At 50.3% G+C, this 22,375-nt stretch overlaps 1 protein-coding gene across 12 annotated transcripts; it reads left to right on the forward strand.

The window, feature by feature from the left end:
* Positions 1 to 3,153: 3,153 nt before the first annotated feature.
* On the forward strand, positions 3,154 to 20,515 carry ARMC12 (armadillo repeat containing 12). Of its 12 annotated transcripts, none has more exons than XM_004770699.2 (8): positions 3,154 to 3,634; positions 7,619 to 7,705; positions 8,332 to 8,412; positions 10,874 to 11,245; positions 11,847 to 12,349; positions 18,138 to 18,311; positions 18,458 to 18,529; positions 20,147 to 20,515. In XM_004770699.2, the coding sequence occupies exons 1-8, from the start codon at positions 3,580 to 3,582 to the stop codon at positions 20,483 to 20,485; spliced, it is 1,683 nt and encodes a 560-aa protein (XP_004770756.1). In that variant the 5' UTR covers positions 3,154 to 3,579; the 3' UTR covers positions 20,486 to 20,515. The 12 variants fall into 12 exon arrangements, with proteins under 12 accessions (XP_004770756.1, XP_044930704.1, XP_012900298.1 ...); XM_013044848.2 differs by lacking the exon at positions 3,154 to 3,634 and adding an exon at positions 6,959 to 7,376; XM_004770701.3 differs by lacking the exon at positions 3,154 to 3,634 and adding an exon at positions 7,492 to 7,510.
* Positions 20,516 to 22,375: the final 1,860 nt, after the last annotated feature.

Below are 22,375 nucleotides of genomic sequence, written 5' to 3' on the forward strand. Positions count from 1 at the left end.
AGACAACTAAGGATGTCCTCAGCCAGCAAACCTGACCATCCAGCTCCACCACTGAGTGTCCTCTGGGACCTCTACACCTCAGCCTGTCAAATGGGCTGAAAACAGTTTTCTGGCTGTCAGATTATACCGCAAGGCATATGAACTCCAAGGAGGCAGAGTTCCTGGAATCATTTGAGGACCAAAGGAATAAGACTCTGAGAAATGGAGGATTTACAATTTAGACACATGATCTAAGCAATCTGGCAGAACATTCAGAAATACTAGCACTGATGGTAGAATTAAACGTGAATCCTAGCTCTGTCACTTCTCTGAGCCTCAGTTTCCTTAAGTGTCAAAGGATGCTAACAATAGCGTCCACCTCCCAGAGCTGTTGCAGAGAATAAATGAGCTTGTGTGTATAAAACCCTGAGCCCAATGCTTGGTCCTCAGTAGCAATCGATATTCACTATTATTATATCGAATATAATTATATTATATCAAATATAATATAATTAATTAATGTATTTAATTAATTATATATTATAATCAATTATATTTCTATAATCAATATATTTAATGATTAACATAATATAATATAATTATATTATATCGATTATAATTATTATATCAAATATTCTATATTATAATATCACAAGCTACTGGGGAAGGAAGGCCAGATCAATCTCTGAACATTGAAGCCACTTTGAGGAAGTTAAACCGGTCATGACTCAGAAAATCATTAAGTCACCAAGTGTCAAATTCCATTTTGCAGCTTCTATTAGGAATGTGTGATTCTTGGGTTGGGGGGGGAGGATTCCGATTCCCTGCCCACCCCACCTCTGCCGTGTTCTCTATGACTGATGGGGGAGGATCATGGATTAAGAGGTCTGCCAAGCTTTTGGGGAGGCAACATAAATAGAGCCTGTTGCTCACTTGTCCAGCCAGGCTCAAGAATATTTCTGAAGTGCTTGGGTAAACAAGAGGGGCAAGGAGTGGAGGATCAACCTCAAGGCCCCAGAGAACCATCAGACCCAAACTGGAGGGTCCATGTCCTCGGAGGCTGTTGCAGGGCTGGGTGATAGGAGAGAGAGCAGGGACTGGGGCTTTTACCCTTTTGGAGTCAGACTTCTGTCCTCCAGGGTGTTCTCTGCTCCCCACTCCACCCTCTCACAAGAGTTTAGAACCTAAGGACTGACTCATGGTGGGGTGCAGGGCCCAGGTGGGAGGTGGGCAGATGAGAGCAGGGGTGACTGACTGCCAGCAGGATGCCACAGCTGAAGAAGGAAGTATAAATATAAAGCAGCCGGTGTAGGACTGGACAGAGGCCATATGAAACACACGGTACATTCCGGCCCCAGCGTAACAAACTGTACCAGCCTTTTGGAGAGCTGGGAGCACTGTGGAGGGGAGGGAAGAGAAGCAGAGGTTCCTTCGAGGTTGGCCCTGCCTCCTCCTCCCCCACTTCTCCCACAGCTCAGGCACCACAGGGAAAGTCCCGATGTTCCTTTTGCAACCACAGGAAACCTACTATCCCGGCTCACACTCTGTACCCAGTGTTCCTCTCAGCAGCTCCAGACAGGGAGGGAGCCGTGAGTGGGGGAGGGTGAGAGGGCTAGCGGGGTGGGGGGGGGTGGGGGGGGTGATGGTGGATGTAGGCAGCCACAGCAGCCCAGGTAACATGAGGGAGGTGGCCCTCATCACTGGGAACACTAACTCACAGAGTCCAGCCTGTAAGCGTAAGCGCTGCAAGGTCCAGATGGCAGTGAGGTGTAGGGAAGGGAGTGTCTTGCCCAAGATCACACAGGCAGCTGTTCACCGGGGTGGGACCAGAGTGCATCCAGAGCTGGGCAGTGCTGGGCAGCTCTCTTGGGTGTACTGTGCAGGCGTGGCAGGCCAGGGAACAGGCAGTGCCTGGGAATGGAGGGTGGGGAGCCCAGATCCCAGGCTGCCTCTGTGCTCTGGTTAGCTCTGGGCAAGTCTGGCTTGGGCACCAGCCCCTCCACTCCTTCCAAACCTACCCTCCTCCCCCATCGAAATATTAGAGATAATGCATGGAAAGTGGCTAGCATGGAGGCTGGCTTATGGTGATGTCAACCAGCATGAGTCACCTCCACGCCTCGTCTCTCCTCCTCCGCACACGCAGCTCAAGGCCTAGAACCTCCTGGGATCTTTCTCCCATATCACCACCTCCTTCCTGAGTCCCTATAGCTCTTAATGTTTGGTACTCACCACCTGCTGCCTTGGGTTATTATTTAACCTCACGAGCTCTGTGTTTGTCTCTTCCACTGGTCTGCAATCTGCCCAAGGGCAGGAAATCATTTCAATACACCCAACATTTACTGAACATCAACTCCAGTGCCAAGCTTGGCCTGTGGGGGATGAGCTCAAGTGATGGGGGGAGGCCTCGAAGAGGCAGACTTTGTTTCTGCCTCAAGGACTTTTTAATCTGGTTAGAAGAACAGGATTAGTAAACAGATCACTAGAATATGAGGCCACAGGCTGTGCCGCGAGAAAGGTACAGACTGAATGTGCTGGGCATTCAGAGGGGAGAGGAATCAGATCTGGCTGGCGCTGTTTCAAGCAGTTTTTTAAGAGTTGGAGTTTAAGGATGGGTAGACTAGGATGATGGGCACTCGGGGCAGGAGAAATGGCACAGCACTCTGCGGAGGTGGGAAGGAGGGAGATGGGAGGACTCTCGGAACTGTGTCTTCAACTTTCTAATGACGTCCTTAGCAGGACCTCACAGAGCCTTCCATATGGTCGGTGCTCGGGAGACAAGTCCTTTGCCCCCTGCTCGGTTTGGAGACGTGGAACAGCACTCGATGACGCCCTTCTGTAGACGTTTGGGTAAAGAGAAAACGTGGCTCTGAGTAAATCTGGGTTTGGGGCTGGAACAAAGGGAGGGGTCAGTTCCAGTTGGGGTCCTCTCCTCCACCCCGCCGTCCACTCCCGGGCTCTTCGCACTCCTGGCGTCCCGCCAGGGGTTTCCCAAGCTGTCCCAGAGGGCCGGGCTTAGTTCGCCAGCCCCTGGGAATCCCTGGAGTCTCCAGGCTGGTGTGAAGAGCGGTCGGGGAAGGGGGACTGAGGCACGAGGAGGATCCTCCGGGGGATCGCGCGCATTGGCCCCCTCCAGCGGGCTTCCGTTGTCACGTGACCGCGTCCCAGGTCTTCCAAGTGTGGGACTGGCGCGTTCGCGGCTCTCCTCCAGACCGTACCGAGCGCTGGTGGGGCTCGGGCTCCTTTTCCCTCGGGGAGCTCCCAGCACCTGCCTCCCCCCTCAACTGTGCTACTTGGGCCCCGCACACGCCTGCGCTGATACACTGGGGTGCAGGTGGGGGATGAAGAGGTCTGAGTGCTGTAAGGCTGGAGGGCTCTCCCTACCCCCACTCCCGGCAGGGCGCGCGTCCCCGGGGCTCCGCACCGGCCCTCGGCCGCCCCCGGCCGGGCCCCAGCGCGCACTCGCAGGGCTGCGGCGGCGGCGGCGGGGACACCGCGGCGGCGGGGAGGCTGCGCGCCGAGCGCAAGCCGCGAGCACAAACAGGGCGAGGAGGCTGGTGTGAGCGCCTGGGCCCGGTGCCAGCGCGCCGGGGCTGGAACACAATGTCCCGAGCGGGCGGGCGAGCGGGGAGCGAGAACAGCCTGACTCAGCAGCTGGGTAAGTGGGTGTGCTCGCTCACCAGATCAACCGCTCTTGCAGCCTGCGGTCAGCGACGACCCGACTCTCGGAGGCTCCCTCGAGCCGGGGGTGGGGGGGGAGTTGGAGGGGAAGGCGGGCGCACAGCCGGCTCCCCGGCTCCCGCCCCTGCCTGCCGCGCGGGACCTCCACGTGGCCGTTTGCGTATCCCTCTGCCTGCTCGCCCCTGCGTTTCCAGCATCACAGGGCCCCCAGCCCGAGCGGAGCAGGCTCGGCTCCCCCCACCCCCGGCCCTGGGGAGAGGCGCTCTCCTCGTGCCACCGGGCAGGTGTGGCCTGGCCTACAGCTTCTGTGTCCCAAGTACCGTTTCCCCCAAAGCCCATCACTCTGGGAGACCTCTGGAGGTCTTGGTATGGGGGATGGAACTCATCATCCTAGAGGTGGGGGGTAGATATTTGTCCTAGGGTGGTGGGGAGCACAAGAACAGGATGCTGAGAGAAATGGGATATAGGGCAAGAAGATCTCCCCCACCTCTGTCCTTGGCTGACCCAGAGTTTAGAGTCTCTTCCTGTCCCCTCCCCTCAAAACCACTAGGCCCCTGAAGATTTCCTCAGAGGGAGAGAGAGCAGGTGGGGAGGTGCTTTGAAGCCTGAGACCCTGCTTCTCTGCCTTACCCACCCTCCCACCCAAAGCCACAACAAAGACCCATGAATCCTGCCACCCAGCCACAAAGCTACTCCTTCCTCTTCTGGGCCTGCTGTCCTGGAGGGGCCACTGTGAGGATGACAGCCCAGAGGTGGACTTTTCCTGGAGGCGTTGATCTGTCCCACACCCTTGCCTCCTGGGGTGTCTGCTAGGTGCCCCAGGGGACACGCTGTGCCTCGAGTGTGCCAGAGCTGGCAGGGAGGGGCTCCGTCCTCTGCTGAGTTCCAGGAAAGGCCCTGGCAGCCAGCACAGGCCTGGGCTCGAGGGCCTTGGCGGGTGGGGTTGGGGGAGGGACCCCAGGCAGCAGAAGCGCTTCACCTGGGCCTCATGCCCCTGGGCCATCTGATGGCATCTCTGGCATCCTCTGAGGAGATGGATGCCAATGCAGGCCTGAGCCATGGACCCCCTTCCCACACAGACAGTCATTTTTCCCTTATATGTGTTCATCCAGCCAGTGCTCACTGAATCTCCCAGCCAGAACGTGCCTTAACTGTTCTCAACTCCAACCCTCTACCTAATGTATGAACTGTCCATGATATCCCAGGTCAGTCATTGTTCTGAAGCTGTCTGCATACCTACGGTGACAGGGACACTCACAAGGCAGCCCATTATCTCTGGGTTCAGTTACCTATGGGACACCTGTCCTCACATGACCTGGAAGTGGCTGAACTCATCTTCATATTGCTCACACCAGCTCTTCCCCTTTACCCACGGTGACTTTCCCATCGCCCAAACTCACGATGAAGGTGGGTTAATTTTTTTTTTTAAGATTTTATTTATTTATTTGACACAGAGAGATCACAAGTAGAGAGGCAGGCAGAGGGAGAGCGGGAAGCAGGCTCCCTGCTGAGCAGAAAGCCCAATGTGGGGCTCCGATCCCAGAACCCTGAGATTATGACCTGATCCGAAGGCAGAGAGGCTTAACCCACTGAGCCACTCAGGGTCCTGAAGGTGGGTTAATTTTTAACTATTTTTTCTCCTTCATCATCCTATACCCAAACTCCTCCCTTTGTTACTTTTATTACAAGATGTATTGTTCCTTATTTTTCTCATCCACTTCTTCCTCTCTATCCCAGACGTTCCACCTTTGGCTCAAATTCCCACAGCCTCTGCTGCACCTTTCTGACCCATGTTTTTCCTTTCTCCTAACTAGCCTACTGGAAAACTGTATGTTTTCAACTTCAGACTCCTCAGCCAAGCACACTGGGTACACAATTCTCTCGGCTGTGTGTTCCACATGAGGGGACCTGGGCTCATTCGTGGTGTGCCCAGATCACAGAGTCTAGCCCTGGGCCTAGTTCATAGCAGAAGGGCAGCAGATATTAGTCAAGTGACCAACCCACTTGACTGTGCTCTTCTCTCATTTTTCTCTCCTGACTTGGCCTCCTCATTCCCATCGAGCCTGCTGGTTCCTGGTACTTGCTCAGGCCTTCTGTTTTGAAAAGTCACAATTTTTAATCTACCCAATCTTCAGAGAGGGTGGGGAAGGGAGAAGCAGACATCCAAGTTAACGTCAAGGAGTCTGTGCCAAATGCCAACTGCAGAGCCCTTGAGTGCCTGCTGGGAGCAGAAAACCACTGAGGGGGGTGGAAGGCCAAAAGGGGAGTGGGCACAACCAGTGACTTTGGGTTTATAGAGGGGTCTTTTCACGGTTGGAGAGTCCAGCCTGCCTAGCTCTGGGTCCCTGGTCTGATGTCCATGAGCCTTCAAAATCCACCTCCTGCAGGAAGGCTCCGATCATTTCCACCCAATGTTGATCATTTTGTCAGCTTCCCTCAGAGCCTTATGAGCTGCCTTCAGTCTCTTTACTTTATTGCTTATTTTGTCTTGTAATATTTTCAACCCCATAGATTATAAATTCTCTATAATCTATATAGTATATCATTTACTTATTTAATATAATCTATTTATTTTGAGAAGGAAGCATAAGGTAGGACATTCCAACTTTGGAGGGCACATAAACCTGGATCTGGATTTTAATACTTGGTTGTTTGGCCTTGGGCAAGTCTCTCAACCTCTCTGAGCCAGTCTCTTCATCTAAAAACGTCGCAAGTGATACCTACCTTGCAGACGAGGGGCAAAGATGACACAGAGAATACAAAGGGCCAAGAAAGTGCCTGTTGCATAGTGGTCAGACAATGGCTTGTTTTCCTTTCCTGTATGGCCGGAGTCTTTCCGGTATTGGGAGACAAAGTTCTGTAACTAGTCCCCTCCATAGTGGAACACTTTTAAGCGTGAAAAAGGACACTATTAATCATTACACTGGTTCCACAGACTTGACCCGGGGCGCAAGGCCATCCTACCCTAACTTACAATGACGGGTAGGGTAGGGTTCGGATCCCGAGGCACCGTAGCCCAGCGCCTAAGCATTAAGGCGCCAAGCAGAGCCCAAGCTCATTGAGCGCTTGTTGAATGAGCAGAACCGGTCCTCCCTTCAGTTTCGTGCTGCAGCAGCGAGTGGAGAAGCAGATTGAAAAGCCCGCCCCCGCCGCCTCCCCACCCCCACCCAGGTCCCAAAGTCTCCGGTAGCCTCCTTTCTCGAAGGTCTTCTCCAGCCCGCTTCCCCCGCCCTCGGTTGCCGTGGAAGCAGTGACGTGTACGTGAGGGGCGTGATCTCTCTCCATCCTCTCCCGGAGCCCTGGCTCCTACAGACCCAGACTAGAGGAGAGGAGGAGATTGGGGTCTTCGAACCTACCGCCCGCCTCCGGGCCTGGAGCTAGCCACGCCCACCTGGCCGCGCGCTTCCCCGCGCTTCCCCTCCCGCGCACCGTGGACGCGTGGCTCGCTGGAGGGCGGCAGCCCCGATCCGCAGCCCTCCCGGCGCCGGTGATCTGGCTGGGGTCCGGAGAATGCCGGCTTCAGCCTCTGGGGTTCCTTTCCACCCCTTCACCCTCGCCGGGCCAATGGATCCCGAGAACGCGGGCGGGCGCACAGCCCGGGCCCGCCCCTTCCCGGGCAGCCCTAGGCACGCTCCGCGTTCTGGGGAGTTGTCGGGAAGGGTGGGAGCCCGAGGGGCGCCGGGGTGCCGCGAAGCGCGGGAGGGAAGGGGTTAAACAAGGTGCCGGCTCCGGGCGCAGCGGGAGTGGGGGGAAGGGAGCGAAGGGAAAGTGAGAGCGGGGGTGGGGGACGGGAGGGGGGACGGGAGCGAAAGAACATCCTGTGCCCGCCGCCGGATGCGCGCCTGGGGAGGAGGTAGTCCGGCGGGTGGGGGAGCTAGAGGAGGGGAGGCCCGGGGCGGGGAAAGGCTTGGCCTCCGCCCCCCCCACCAACCCGGCCCTTCTCTGGGGGCGCCTCTTCCAGGGCTTTCGCTGCGTTTCTCCCGGTCCCCACGCCTTCGCTGGAGTAACGAGCTACCGAGAGGCCCCCGAATCTGGTTCCTGGGCCGGGGTAAGCGCCAGCTGGGGAAGGGACGGTCTCGGAGAGTGTGGGTCTACGTCAGGGTGCGGGCGGCACCCCCAGTCTTTCGCCTCTCCGCTTTCTCGCTTTCTATTGGGGCGGGGGGGGGGGCTCACACGTGTGAATTGCACCATGTTCACCGAGAGTCACAACATAGGTTCTCAAATTCAGTCTGACAGCGGCACTTCCCGTAGGTGTCAATAGACCCGTATTCCGGAGAAGGAAACTGAGGCTCAGATTATGGAATTTGCCCAAACCCAAGCCCTTCAGGACTCCACTGAGCTTTTCATTATAGAATACGCTAATTTCCCCTTGGCTTCAAGCGCCGGTCCCTTCCAGAGTCCCCCATCGTAATGGCCTAGCATTGTCTTGCACCGTAGGCCCCCAATAGTACATTAGGCTTTTCTAGTTAACTAGGCTGAAACACTCATTTACCAGAGGCTGGTAGTTTGAGGTTTCATAGGTGGGGAATAGGCTGATAAGTATTTGCGGGGAGGCCTTTAAAGGGGGCTCCAGAGTTGTTCAAGGCAATTGAATGGGTTAGGGTTGCTGGGACTGATTAGCCTGAAGAAGAGCAGAGTGGGAGGGGTAGGTGGGATGAATAATGTGTCTTTCAGGTGTCATTGAGGCCCACCATCTGTGTACTCACTGCTTTCCCACACCCAACACTTCTGTCCTGGTGAAACCTGCTTGTGATGGTAATTATTACAGTTGACATTTGATGGGCTCTGCGTGCTGGGTGGTTTCAAGTACCTAATCCTCACAAACAACCCCATGAGACAGACATTATTATTCCCATTTTACAGGTAGGGAAAGTCAGGTACAAAGAAAGCACAAAACTAAGTGGCTGAACTGGTTTTGAACCCTGGTAATCTGGCTAGAGCCCCCTCTCCTTCACTAAACTAAATTGCACCTGCCAGTGATGGGAACAACAGCTTTGAAAGTAGAAAGCTAGGCCAGATGACAGAGAGGTGTGTTGTCGGGCAGCCCAGGACTTTTTGCCTTGGTGAAGGCAAGTAAGAAACTTGGTGGCTGACAGTGTGTGTATATGGAATCTCAGACTTCTCTCTAGTCAGTGATTCCAGATCTTTGCATTTGACAGAAGAAACAATGCAAGGAAACAAAAGCCACATTCCTGCAAAGTTGCAGCTTTCATTTAGGCACCCTAAGAACATTCAAAACACAACTACCATCTATTAGTATCATCATTTCATAAAAGCAAGTGCATTTTAATTCCCAAAATAAGAAAGACTCATCTAAATAAAAAGCAGTCATTCCCAAGGAGGGACAGTCATTGACTTCACACCAACAAATGGACTTCCCTCTGTTTGGTTTTTTTTTTCCACTTTGCTGTAAACTAATGAAAATGTCACTCTGGGCATGGCCTCTGCCTCTCCATCCCTCTGCATCATTTGAGAGCAGAACCAAAAGAAGTGGGCCTTAGGTGTAGCAGAAAAGTGTTAGATTAAAGCCAAGAAGGAACTCCTTTTTCGGAAACCTTTAAAGAACAGGTAAGCACAGCATTTGCTTAGGAAACGAGGGTTGCAGAATCAAGTCCATGGACTGGAGAGGCCAGTAGCCCTGGGTGCTACCCCAGAGAAAGGCAGGAATCTTGTTCTGAAGGATCTAGCCTCAGATCCACTAGGGTCGCCTTAAAACCTAAAGCTGTCCCAACAGGCAGCCATTTCCTGCCTGGAGTTCATAGGGCATGACAGGTGGTTTTATGGCAGCTGGAGACCTCCAAGGGCCTCTGTTACCCCTCCTTGCAGTAGTCACCCACCTTGGGGCTGGGTAGAGTGCTACGAATGACCTTGAGGAGGACCAAGAACAGTAGAGAGGAAGGAAAGAGAACAGCCACCTGGCAGTTGCCTACATCCTGGGGTGTGATGGGTGAAGGCTCTGGGCAGGCAGGACTTGCTGGCTGCAGCAGCCTGAGGATGCTGTTTCCCTCCTTCCCCACCTCCTTCAAGCCCAGGTAGCCCGGGGCCTAGAACCTTTCAGCAGGAGCTCAAAGCCAAGCAGGTAAAGCCCTCTTCTGGCACAACAATGCTCCATGCTGGTCCTGGGCCTGAGCCTGGCTTGGGACTTGTCACCTCCCTGTTTTGTATAAGAAGGCGAGGCTGCAGGGTATGGGGACAAGCAGGGAAGGGGAAAAGAGAGAAGGGTCTGCTCTCACCTGCCCCATCCTATTGAGAGAGACCAAGTCCTCCAAAGCGGGATTCTCATGTTTCTGGAATAGTGGCATTTTTCTGACTCCCCAGGGGGCCTTAAGCCTCATCTCATCCTGTAGGGTTGAATGGGACAGCGTGCTGGGTGCTAGGGTGTGGAACCCTGAACTGTGATACTCCAAGATTTAGGTCCCCATCATGGAAAAGCATACACCTACCCAGATTGTAATCCTGGAGTTAGAGAATGATAAATGTGGATCCCCCCAGTTGCAAACAGTCACAGACTATGCCAGACAGGGGCAGTCCCTTCCTCCTCCATGGTCACACTGGCCAAATGGGCCTTGAGCCCCTGTACCCAGATTCTCTTGTCATGGTTCTGCCCTCAAGTCCTCAAAGAATGACAGAAGTCATGATTTGAGCACCTAAATGCAAGACTTTACCGGTTGTTGGAGATGCGGAGAGGGCTGCCTTCAAGAGCTTCTGGCCAGACGGGTAGATATTACCTACTACAGGGGAACTACAGCTGCCGAAAATGATGGGTTTGCCTGAGGACTGCAGGACTTTGTGAAGTGCTTCCCTTGATGGAAGGGGGCCCTGCCTGCAAAGCACCTCGAGGCCCAGCAGTGGATCTATGGTGAGGAAATCAAAGATGGGAAGCCCTGCAGTGAGAGAAAGGTGTTGCTTATGGGCATATCCCAAATACCCCTCCCAGAAACTTCCAAAAGAACCAGGCCAGAAATTGGGCCTCTGCTGCCCTCTAATGGAGGAAAGCAGCGTCTAGAGCTGCCTGCCGGGACCCAACAACCAACCTGCTTCCCCTAAAGGAAAGGGGATGTGAGGGACCTTCCTGCCCACCCCCCCCACCTGACTTTTAATTCGCCTAGAGTCTTGAGCTTCATTTCCAACAGCCTCTGAAGACAAATATTTTCCCCTTCCAAGCACTCTTGGTTGTCCCGTTTCCTGATCACCGCCCTCCATTCCGTTTCCCCAGTTTCCTTTGTTGCCCAGGTTCTGATGCTGGTATCCTGGTTCCTGGCCCACCAGAGTTCTGGTTCCAGAAGGCCCTTGCCAGGTGCCTTGGGCCTCGCTCCCACCCGGGCGCAAGGCCACACTGAAGACATGGGTATGAGCATCCCCCAGTACCTGGGGCAAATGGACATCCGCAAAGGTGTAGTGGGCTTGGCCACAGGTGCTGGGTTCATCTATCTGCTCTACAAGGCCATCAAGGCCGGTATCAAATGCCAGCCGCCCCTCTGCACTGCCTCACCCATCTGCATCGCCCGTGAGTGTGCGGGCCCTAGGGAGAGGGCTCTGCCCCAGGAGGCGCCTGCTCCCGAGGCCTCCAGTGTGGGAGGGCCCAAAGGTGACTCCTCCAAGTTCCTCTGTCCTTCCTTCCTCTTCTCCATCTGCCTCCAACCCACCATAGAGATGCTAGCTCCAAGCCCCCAGGGAGTAGATGGCACTCTAAGTGTATCCTTGGGCCTCATCTGGCGGGTCTCCTGATTCTGCCTGCCCTCCAGCTCCCAGGATGCCCCTTCTTGGACACCTGGCATTAGCAGTACTCCTTAAGGGAAGGCTGGGCCACCTGCATGCCGAGAGCCTCCACTAGTCCGCAGAAGAAGCACCCTTCTGCAAGACTTGTTCATTGCCATCTGTTGGGCTGTCACTGCTGTGCAGTGATTATGATGAAAGAGTGCACATGACTGCCGTAGCCCAGCAAATTGTTATAGTAAACATACAAAACTAGGACACTTAACGATCTGAATGACACAGCATTAGACATAGCGCCCCTCTCGCAACACACACAGCTCAGCTCTACATGGGGGGGTACTGCATAGAGCAAGAAGGCATCTTCAGAAAAGGCAAGGCAGCCTCATCCCCAGGTCTCTCTACCCCGCTTCCCAACCCCATTCTTTGATGACTTCTGAGTCCGCAGCCTGAATTGGGCTGGGGTGGCTGTCTAGGCCTGGCAGTGGAGCGCGAGCGGCACGGGCGGGACTCGGGTGAGCTCCGGAGGCTGCTCAACTCCTTGGAGTACAAACAGGATGAGTACGCCAAGAGTATGATCCTGCACAGTATCACGCGCTGTGTGTACTTGCTGGAGGCCGAGGTGAGGGCAAGGAAGCAGGAGGCCCCTCCCAGCCAGCCCAGCCCCCGGGGGCTATGCCCAATCCCTACCCTCCTGGCTGGCCACACTGTGTCCTGGGACCTGTCTCTCTGGCCGATGGCGGGAGGGCTTGTGCTGAGGGGTCTTGTTGACATGGGGGGTGGATGCAGTGGGCCCAGGACACCCGCTTCTCCTGCCTCTTCTGTCTCTCCTGGCCCACTGCAGGCCTCCTCTTGTACTGCTGATGACATAAGCTTGGTGGGCTCCATGCTGGATGAGGAGGACAACAGTGTCAAAATCCAAGCTCTGAACACACTTAAAGCTTTCTCTGGCATCAGAAAATTCAGGCTCAAAATCCAGGTGAGCCCAGAGGCAAGTGGTGGATTAGAGCACACAAGATGTCCATAGTCCTTGGGTTCCTTAATGGGCATAGGGCAAATGGTCATGTTCCAGAAGTTGTTTGGGTCTGAGTCTGTGATCCAGAAATAAGCTTTTCCTTTGTAGTAAGTGAGACCCTCGGGGGTCATCAGTCTTTGACTCTCCGGCTGAAACTGAACTGGGGTGCTGCTGGAGTGTCTCTGAGCCCTAAACAGCAGAAAGCACAGAGTCTTTCTGATACCAACTAATTCTACCACACCCGTGGGGGTGTCCAACAATTCAACTCAATTCTGACACTGTCTACCTGGGGTTAGTGCAGAGACCCCACGGGTAAAGGACAATGGACAGTCCCACAAGACCTCCCCCCTCCCCCATTTCCCATGCTTGTCACAAGTGCCTGTATATTCGGCTATAAATTTAGACTTCCTCCTCTGGTTTGCTAATTCACTAGAATGACTCACAGAACTCAGGAAAACACTTAACATTTACCTGTTTATTAGGAAAGGTACAACCGAGGAGTGGTCAAATAGAGGAGTCATGTAGGGCAAAGTATGGGGGGAAAGGATGCGAAGCTTCTGGACCTTCTCTAGGCAAGCCACCGTGTTAGCCCCTTGATGTGTTCACCAACCCAGAAGTTTGCTGAGCCCTGTCGTTTGGGGGTATTTATCAAGGTTTCATTATGTAGGTGTGATTGATGAATCATTGGCCATTGATAAGCGAACTCAATCTCAAACCCCTCCCTTCCTCCTTCAACCCCCTAGTCATGGCTTGGCCTTTCTGGCCACGAGTGCCCCCATCTGGAAGCTGTCTACCATCCACCAAGAGTCACCCAATGAGCATAAGGTTTGGAGTAACTAAGAGAATAATAAAAGGTTCTTCTATTGGGAGGGAGAGGCAGAGAATCTCAAGCAGACTGTGTTGAGCACAGAGCCTGACCCAGAGCTCTATCTCAGGACCCTAAGATCGTGACCTGAGCCGAAACCAAGTTGGATGCCCAGATGACTGCCACCCAGGCACCCACTCCCCTCAATTCAAGGATTTTAGGAGTTCTGTGCCTAAAACCAGGGACAAGGATCAGATATACCAACTCCCACCCCTGTACTGTGTTACTCTGATCCTGGTGACTAAGCCATGGATGCCTTCACTACCACCACATAGAGAAAATAGAAGCCACGAAATGTTCCCAGGCTTACTTGTTTCCCCATCCATCCTTTCTTCCTGATGCTATGAAAACATGGCTTTCTTCCTGTCTAGGATCAGTCCTGGATCCCTTCCCCTTCTTTAATGGCCTCTCTCCTTAATTAGCCTCTTTGAAATGGCCTCCCCTCTACTCCCTCCCATTAGGATTCAACATGCTCTCATTCTTCCGATCTTAAACAACCCCCTCCAAAAAAGAACCCCTCTTCCTTCCTTGAGTTCCAAATTTCTCTCTAGCAATTGGTTTCTCCTGGATGAAAAATCAGTAAAATATTGAAGACTTAACATTTTATATATGGACCATGGAAAGAACCATAAAACAAAATGCATGGCTGAGAACTAGAACTTGGCCAACAGGTTAGGTGTTCCAGAGACTCTCCCTGATCCCAAACTATACCTCCCAAACAGAGACAATTACTTATTCCATGTTTTGTGCATCGATTCCTTGACTTTCTGTATAGTTTGGCTGTATATTCAGGTATCCTATTCTATCAGGGCAAGGCAAAATGTCAAGAATAGGCAAAATGCCATTTGGGACTTTTTAAGCTCCTTTATGTATTTCCAGTTTTATACTGGAAATACATAGTTGGTAGTCTGTGGTTTGCCTCTCCCCCTACCCCAGCATTGAAGGATTGACCTTTTTTGGTGTGGAGAGCTGTTTCCTCATCTTCCACTGCTATATAGTTCTAGTTCATGAATATCCTGCAATTATGTTTATCCACTTGCCCGTGGGTGGGCCCTGAAATTGTTTCCGCATTGTGTCATGAGGCTTCTCGTACACATCTCCCTCTAGGACAGAGGAGTAGCTCTAGGATCCATATGCAGGAGTGGGATGGCTGGGTAACAGTGTACGCCCAACTTCTCAAGATTTACGCACTCTACCAGCTCTGCCTGAGTCTTCCCATTGCATTATATTTCCTCCCCCAAATTTTATATTCTCACACTCTGATTTTTGGCAACAAGCTTTTTTGGAGAGGGGAGCCTGGCTGGCTCAGTCATCAGAGCATGCGACTCTTGATCTCGGGGTCATGAGTTCAGTCCCCATGTTAAGGGTGAAGCCTACCTAAAAATATAAAGAAAAAACATTTTTTGGGGGGCAGGGAAGGTCTTGGTCTCCACTTGCTGTCCACCTCTACTTTCTCCCCAAACCACCAGATCCAGGGCCAACACCTCCACTTAGATATCCTAGGGACCCTCGAACCCAGCATGTCCAAAATGGACCTTGTCCCATTCCCTAAGTCAGACCACTCTATCCCAAGGGATCTGATCCCATCAACTCCTCACTTGGTATTTCTCAGGGCTGTCAGCATAAAGAGCATGATCTCCACCTCCCTGCCACAGTCCTAGCCATTCATACCGTATGTTTCATGCTCTCCCGACCCCCCAGGCCTTACACTTGCTGTTTCCTCTGCCTGAAACACCACCCAGACAAATTCTTAACTGTCCTTCAGGTTTCAGCGGATAGGAAGGGGTTGGGGCAGGCAGAAACTGGTACTAATGGGAATACTGTGAATACTCCAGGATTCTAGCTCTCCTTTTACGTGGGCTCACAAAAAAATATAGCTTGTGGGGTTGTCTGTCTTTCCTAAGCATCTTGCCTCTCAGAAGCCAAGATCCCTTTGTTCATTGAACAGATGTATATTGAGCACTTACTTTTTGTTCAGGCACTGAAGATGCAACAGCAAGGAGGAAAGATCCCCCTCCCCGGGGGAAAGTTACATTCTAGCAGGGCAAGACAGGCAATACACAAATTAGTGAAATATACAGTATGTTTCGTATAACAAATGGAGGGAGAAAAATAAAAGTAGGGCCATAAGGAGGCAGGTATGAGGGTGGTACAGTTTCAAAAGAGAAAAATTTGGGGGACTTAGAGCTTGACGAAGAGTTCTTAGAAATTTCTAACACCAAAAGCATGATCTAAAAGAGAAAAAAAAGTGGATACACTGGACTTCATCAAAACTAAAAACATATGCCTTGTGGGGGACCCTCTTAAGAGGATGAAAAGACAAGCTGTAGTCAGGGAGGAAATATTTGCAAAGCACATATCTGACAAAGGAGTCCTATCTAGATCATATAAAGAGCTCTCAAAACTCAACGTTAAAAAATCCAGTTAGAAAATGGGCAAAAAACGTGGAGATAACTGCACTGAAGAAGATCTACGAGTTGCAAATAAGCCCATGAAAAGATGTTTAACATCAGTAGGCATCAGGGAAATGCAGATTATCACCACAACGAGATAGCACTCTACACCTGTGAAATGGTCCAAACTCAAAATTTGTGACAATGCCACATGCTCGTGAAGATAGAAATGGACTCTCTTGTATGTTGCTGGTGGGAATGTAAAATGATACAGCACTCACTCTGGAAAATAGTCTGGCCATTTCTTTAAAAAATGAATCATCAGGGTGCCTAGGTGCCTTGGTCAGTTGAGCACCCGACTTTCTATCTCAGTTCTGATCTTGACCGTAGGGTCATAATAAGTTCAGGCCCTGCGCTGGGCTCCTTGCTGGGTGTGGTGCCCACTTAAAAAGCAAAAACAACAAAAAACAAACAATGCATTCACCAAACAACTCAGCAGTTGCACTCTAAGGCATTTATCCTAGAGAAATGAAAACTCGTCCCCACAAAAGCCCATAAGCAATTATTTGTTGGCACCCCTCTTGTACCAGTCAAGAACTGGAAACAACCAAAGTGTCTCTCAATAGATAAATGGTTCAACTGTGCAAATGCACACCACGGAACACTCCTCAGAAATAAAGGGGAATGAACTATTGATACAACAACTTGGATCTTAAGGACATTCTACTGAGTGAAAAACCAATCTCAGGAGGTCACAAAGCAGGACTCAACATGTAACATTCTCGAAGGGACGAAATTACAGAGATGGAGATTGGATGAGTGGTTACCAATGGGTAGAGCTGGTTTTGGTGTGTGTGGAGGGGGAGGGTTATGTGACTACAACAGAGTCCCATGAGGGAAATCTCTGTGGTGAGGGGACAACTCTGATGGAACAATCTGTTGACAGCCGTGGTGGTTACATGAATCCCCATATGTGACAAAATGACAAAGACGGTACAGACACCTTGCATCAGTACTGATATATGCAGTGTTGATACTGTATGTAAGTACATAAGGTTAACCATTGAGGGAATCTGGGGGAAGAGCCCAAAGGATGTGTCTATGCTATTTTTGCAAGTTCCTGAGAATTAATAATTATTCAAAAATAAAAAGTTTCAAAATAAAAAGTGTGTTGCCTGTGACAGTGCTGTGGAGAAGAATGAAATAAAGATGGAGGATAAGGAAGGCTGGGTGGGGAGTGGTTGCAGTCTTAAAAAGGGTAGTGGTTGGGGAAGGCCTGACTGGGAAGGTGACATTAAAGCACAGTCTTGAAGGAGGTAAGAGAGTGAGCTCTAACTATCTGGAAGGGAGAGCATTCTAAGTAGAGAAAACAGCCTGTGCAAAAACAAGATAAGTGTGTACTTGGCATGCTCAAAGAATGACTAAGAGACCATTGTGACAGCAACCGTGGGAGCAAAGAAGAGAAGAGGAGATGAGGTCAAAGACATTGTAAGGGGAGAGGGGCAGGCCATATTGGACCGCGTGAACCACTGGAAGGACTTTAGCTCTTACCTTGAATGAACTAGGGACAGAAGCAGAAGAGGGACATGTCTAACATGTCTGCTGTTCTGGAAATAGACGGGGGAGGATGGAAGCCGGGAGACAGGAGGCTATTGGAGAAATGTAGGTGAGAACTGATGGTGGCTTGGAACAGGTGGTAGACGCAGCTTGATAGACCTCGCTGGATCTTGACAAAACCTGTTGACAGATTTTGAAGGTAGAGCTGACAGAATTTTCTGAAGGACTAGAAAAGCAGTGTGAAGAGAAAGTCGTTAAAGAGGATTACAGACTTTTGACCTGAGTAGGGGGAAGGGAGTTGTGACCAAAAGCAGAGGCTGGGAGGGTGATGGGTATGTGTTAACTCTGAGAGGTCGAGCAGGCATTCTGGGAAGGGGAGTCTGACTGGCTCAGTCGGTGGAGCGTGCAACTCTCCATCTTGGAATTGTGTCTTTGAGCCCCGTGTTGGGTATAGAGATTATGTAAATATAAAATCTAAGAGAGCGAAAGAGAAAGGAAGGAAGGAAGGGAGAAAGAAAAAAGCCTTCTGATAAGAAGTGGAATTGACACCAGAATATGTCTGAGTTTTCTCAGAAAGGTTTGGGATAGAGACAGAAATTTGAAAGGCACCAGCATCAACAGTATTTAACACTGAGTCTGGATAATAACACTGAAAGAGTGAGGAAGACAGAGAAGGAAAGGTTGGGCAGAAGAACCAGGAAAGGAGTTCGTGGAAGAGAAGCCAGGTGCAGAAAGGACGCAGGTGTGGCCAACTAGGTCAAGTCATGTTGAGAGTTGAAGTTAAAGAGAGTTGTCTACTGGGTTTGGGCTTGGGCATCATAGGTAGGGGTAGGGGAAGAGTGAACACAGAGGCTGGGATAGTGTTGGGGATCACCACATAAAGGCAGACCCTTCCCTCCTCATCCCCTCTACCCGACCCCCCCCCCCCACCCTCCAGGAACACACCATCAAGGTACTGGAACTGATCTCTACCATCTGGGATTCGGAGCTCCATGTTGCAGGCCTCAGACTCCTCAACAGCCTCCCACTGCCTGACTACGTACATCCACAGCTGCGACGGGTGATGCCTGCCTTGATGGAGATCCTGCAGTCCAACTATATCCTGGCACAGGTGCCTAAGTACCATGGCCCTGGCCCTGCCCCTCCTGACCAGCCCTGCCTGGCCTAGCACCTGGAGGGAGGAGCGGAGAATTGTGTCTTCCCTGCTCGGGCCCACTTTGACCTGCCTTCTCATGCTTTACTCTTTCTTTTATTCAGGTGCAAGCCATACGATTGCTGAGCTACCTGGCACAGAAGAATGACCTTCTGTATGATATTCTCAACTGCCAGGTGAGAAAGGAACTGAAGAAAGGTTGATGGATACCAACTCACATCCTAGGGAAGGAAGAATCATGGATACCCCAGGCAGACTCAGTCCTCACAAGATCATCTTGTTTCTCTTCCTGCCTTTGTGCTAGATATATTGACAACCATCTCCTCTTCCATTCTCCCAATAGAATGAGAGTTCATTTTGTTGAGAGGGGGATTCTCTTTAAGGGGCTTTCTGAACTCTGAGAGCCAGGAATCCAGGTGACAAAACAAAAGTAAATGTAGGTATTTTCATATTAGAGAAAAATTACTTATAACCAAAACCATTATTAGGATAGACAGGGTCACTGCATAATAATGGTTCAGGAGGATAAAGGAACTCTAAACTTATATGAACCCCATAACATAACCTCAAAATTTATATGGCAAAACATGATAGGATGACAAGGAAATATTTTCCTTTTAATTTTTTTATGCTTTAGTAAGATACAGCGAAGAGACAAAATGTAATATTTAAACATAGTGGCAATTTTATATATATACATACACACACAGACACATTGTGAAAAGGATTCTCATCATCTAGTTGATGAACACATCTATCACTTCACATATGTATCTTTGTGTGTGTGAGAACATTTAAGTTCTACTCTCAGCAAATTTCAATTATCTAATACAGTGTTATTAACTATAATCACTATGTTTTACATTAGATCTTCAGACTTTATTTTTTAAAGAGAGTGAGAGCACAAACTACAGGGGGAGGGGTAGAAGGAGAGAGAGAATCTCAAACGGGCTCCACAGCCAGCATGGCTCCCAACACAGGACTCAATCTCAGACGCTGAGATCATGACCTGAACCAAAATCGAGATTTGGATGCTCAACTGACTGGGCCACCTAGGTGCCCCCAGACCTTATTCAATTTATAGCTTGTACCAATGTCTGTCTCTTTCTTCTACACAACCAGCACCTAGTAACCACTTTCCTACTCTGTTTCCAAGTGTGAATATTTATTTGTTTACTTACTTACTTATTTACTTATAGATACCACCAATAAGTGACACCATGCAATATTTGCCTTTCTTTGTCTGGCTTATCTCACTCAGCATGATGTCCTCAGAGTTCACCTACGTTGTCAAAAATGGCAGGATTTCCTTCTTTCTCATGTCTGAATAATTATAAGGAAAAATTGACACATCCCCCATCACAATGGAAGATTTGGGAGATTAATTTTTTCAGCAGTTAAGAGATAAAATCCTAAAACCAGTAAGGGTATATTTGCTGTGAATAATACAAATAAGCTTGAGCCATTAGATACACCTAGAACATTCTATAATTAGTAAGCATATATTCCTCTCGAGCACACAAAATATTTATAAAAATCAACCACATGCTAAGCTGTCATGTTGGACTCAACAGGTTTCCCAGAATCAGTATTATGATCCTATCTCTCAAGTTTGATGACCACAGGGCCATTATGTTGGAGAATGACAATGAAAGGAAAACTAAAAAATTCCTATACGGTTGAAACTGAGACTTGGGTGTACTGGGGAGTTGAGACAATAGGAAGATGGAAGAGGGAGAACTTCAGAACTTGTCTTGGATTTCTTTGCCATGGTCTCTCTACTCCCATCACAGGTGCACTCCAACTTCCTGAACCTGTTTCAGTCCACACAGCCCGGGAGTCTGCTGTTTGAGGTACTGGTGTTTGCTGAGCGGCTAAGTGAGGGCCGGAATTCACCCCATTACCGTGCTGTGAAGTGGCATTACAATGAACAATCTTTGCATGAAGCTCTCTTTGGGGATGAGTCACGACTGGCAGATCGGCTGCTCGCCCTGGTCATCCACCCTGAGGAGGAAGTTCAAATCCAAGCCTGCAAGGTCATAGTCAGCCTGCAGTGCTCCCAGGATGTGGGAGTCCGGCCCTCTTCCTGCAGGCCCAGTCATTCCTACTTTAATAGCGGGGAAAATAATTAAGGAGAGCCAATAAATGACTATGGGAGAAAATCTTGGAGCAGTTTCTGTCTAGGGTCTTCCAAGGGCTGGCTGTAGATTTCATCCCTGAGCAGGTCAAAGCATGGGCACATCTCCCAAAACACATCCCCACTTCCCTGTTAAGGGAACAGATTCTCTTCTCCCCTTGCTGCTTTTCCAATTTGAATGTGGAGCCAATGCTTAGAGGGAATTTCAGAGAGAAGGCATGTTTGGGGACTGAGGCCAAAGATAATCAACAGGAGACAGTATTGCACTGGGTTCCTCCAGATGGCCTAGCCTGGGCCACAGCAGCCAACCACCTCCAAATCTTAGTGGCTTAAAAAATGACAAGGTTATTTATCACAGCCCCTAGCAGGTCAGCCAGTGTGTGGGGGAGCAGGTATCTTATTAAATCATCATCTCTCAGTGACCAAGGCTGAGAGGGGCTCTTAATGTGATCTACAACTCCTAGAGAAGGAAAAGGGAATGTGGCCGTGATCCCTGGCTCTTAAAAGTTAGACCAGAAATGATGCTCCCCATTTCTGCTCACATTTTGCTAGCCAAAGGGCATAGGGAAGATCAGTCTTACCACGTGTCCAAGGAAGAACTGAAAGTATTTGGTGACGGCAGAATTATAGCGACTGCAGGCAACGGGAAGAGTGAGAGCTCTGGAGTCAGACTCTCAGGTTCAAATCCCAGCTCTGTCACTTACTAGCTGTGTGACCTTGGGCAAGCCATTTACCCTATTTGAGCCTCAGGCCTCCCCTCTTCCAGAAAAAGAATATAATAACAGTACTTATCTCATGAGGCTGTTGGGAGGATTATATGGGGATCATAGGAATTAATGAATGTAAGACACAGTGCTCTGTGTGCAGAGTTATTCATCAAAGGTCAAAGATTGAGAGAGTGAAAGATCGGCACTGGAAAGGTCGTGAGGGCATCACCTCTGAGGTTTCTCCAGTTTCTTTGGGTTACAGGCACTGGGGAGTCCCAGAACCCTCTATGAAGCCCCCTTCATGAAATGCCACTGGAACTTAGTTTTAAAAACCAGAGTGACTGTGTGAGTCATATAAAAACCATAACCATGAAGCCTCTAGAAACAAGAAGACTGTCAAACCAAATATGGTCACCAATTTTCTGATTTTTCCTGATTTCACCTATTTTCATTGCATTTCCCACTTACTCATTCATTGTGTGATCTTGAGCCCTTGCTGGAAAACAAGCAGTGGTGGTTGCTGATGGCTTAAGAAATCATTAGGAGAAAACTCTAAAATTGGAGTGTTCCATCTGCTACTACTTGATTCAGGAGGAAGAACATGTTGGCCCAGCTATGGAACACTGTTGTTCTTCGGAGGCAAGATTTAAAACCACAGTCTAGTCCAAGGCCAACCCTGGCATTTTGCAGAAGGAAAAAACAAACCCAAAGAGGGAAAGTGACTTGCTCAAGGTTACATGATTGGCCTGGGGCCAGAATAGGGTTAGAACCCCTTAGTCTTGGGCTTTTTGCTTTCTGGTTCCTTGGGCTGAACCCCCTGGGAGTGGACCATGGATTCTAAACCAGAATCTGTGGCAGTTGAGAAGGACGGTGCTTCTGGTTTATAGGGGTCCATTTGGACTGAACTACTTAAGGACATAGAATTTCTGACCCAGAACTTCATCCCTTGGGTGGGTGGGGGGATGGTTGTTGATGAAGATGGGCTGAACAGAGAGCCAACCTCATCACCATCTCCCAAAGTTTGACTTGTCACCCTGAGTGGCTATCACTACCAGATCTGAATCCTCAGCCCTTGTCTCTCTCCTGAGTTCAGGCCTGAGGCTACCTCTTCCTGCTTCTTGGCTATACTACAGTCACCCCAGTGGAACTTGTCAAAAGCAAACACCATCCCATCCACC

This window comes from Mustela putorius, unplaced genomic scaffold (assembly GCF_011764305.1).
Source record: "Mustela putorius furo isolate JIRA1106 unplaced genomic scaffold, ASM1176430v1.1 tig00000135_pilon_pilon_pilon, whole genome shotgun sequence".
Lineage (NCBI taxonomy): Eukaryota > Metazoa > Chordata > Mammalia > Carnivora > Mustelidae > Mustela > Mustela putorius.

Bases quoted from the DNA above. Each gene is read 5' to 3' on its own strand.
- ARMC12 (XM_004770699.2), top strand. From the start codon at position 3,580: ATGTCCCGAGCGGGCGGGCGAGCGGGGAGCGAGAACAGCCTGACTCAG. The intron at 7,706-8,331 runs GTAAGCGCCAGC...TGTGTCTTTCAG, and splicing joins AATCTGGTTCCTGGGCCGGG to GTGTCATTGAGGCCCACCAT. The intron at 18,312-18,457 runs GTGCCTAAGTAC...TCTTTTATTCAG, and splicing joins CCAACTATATCCTGGCACAG to GTGCAAGCCATACGATTGCT.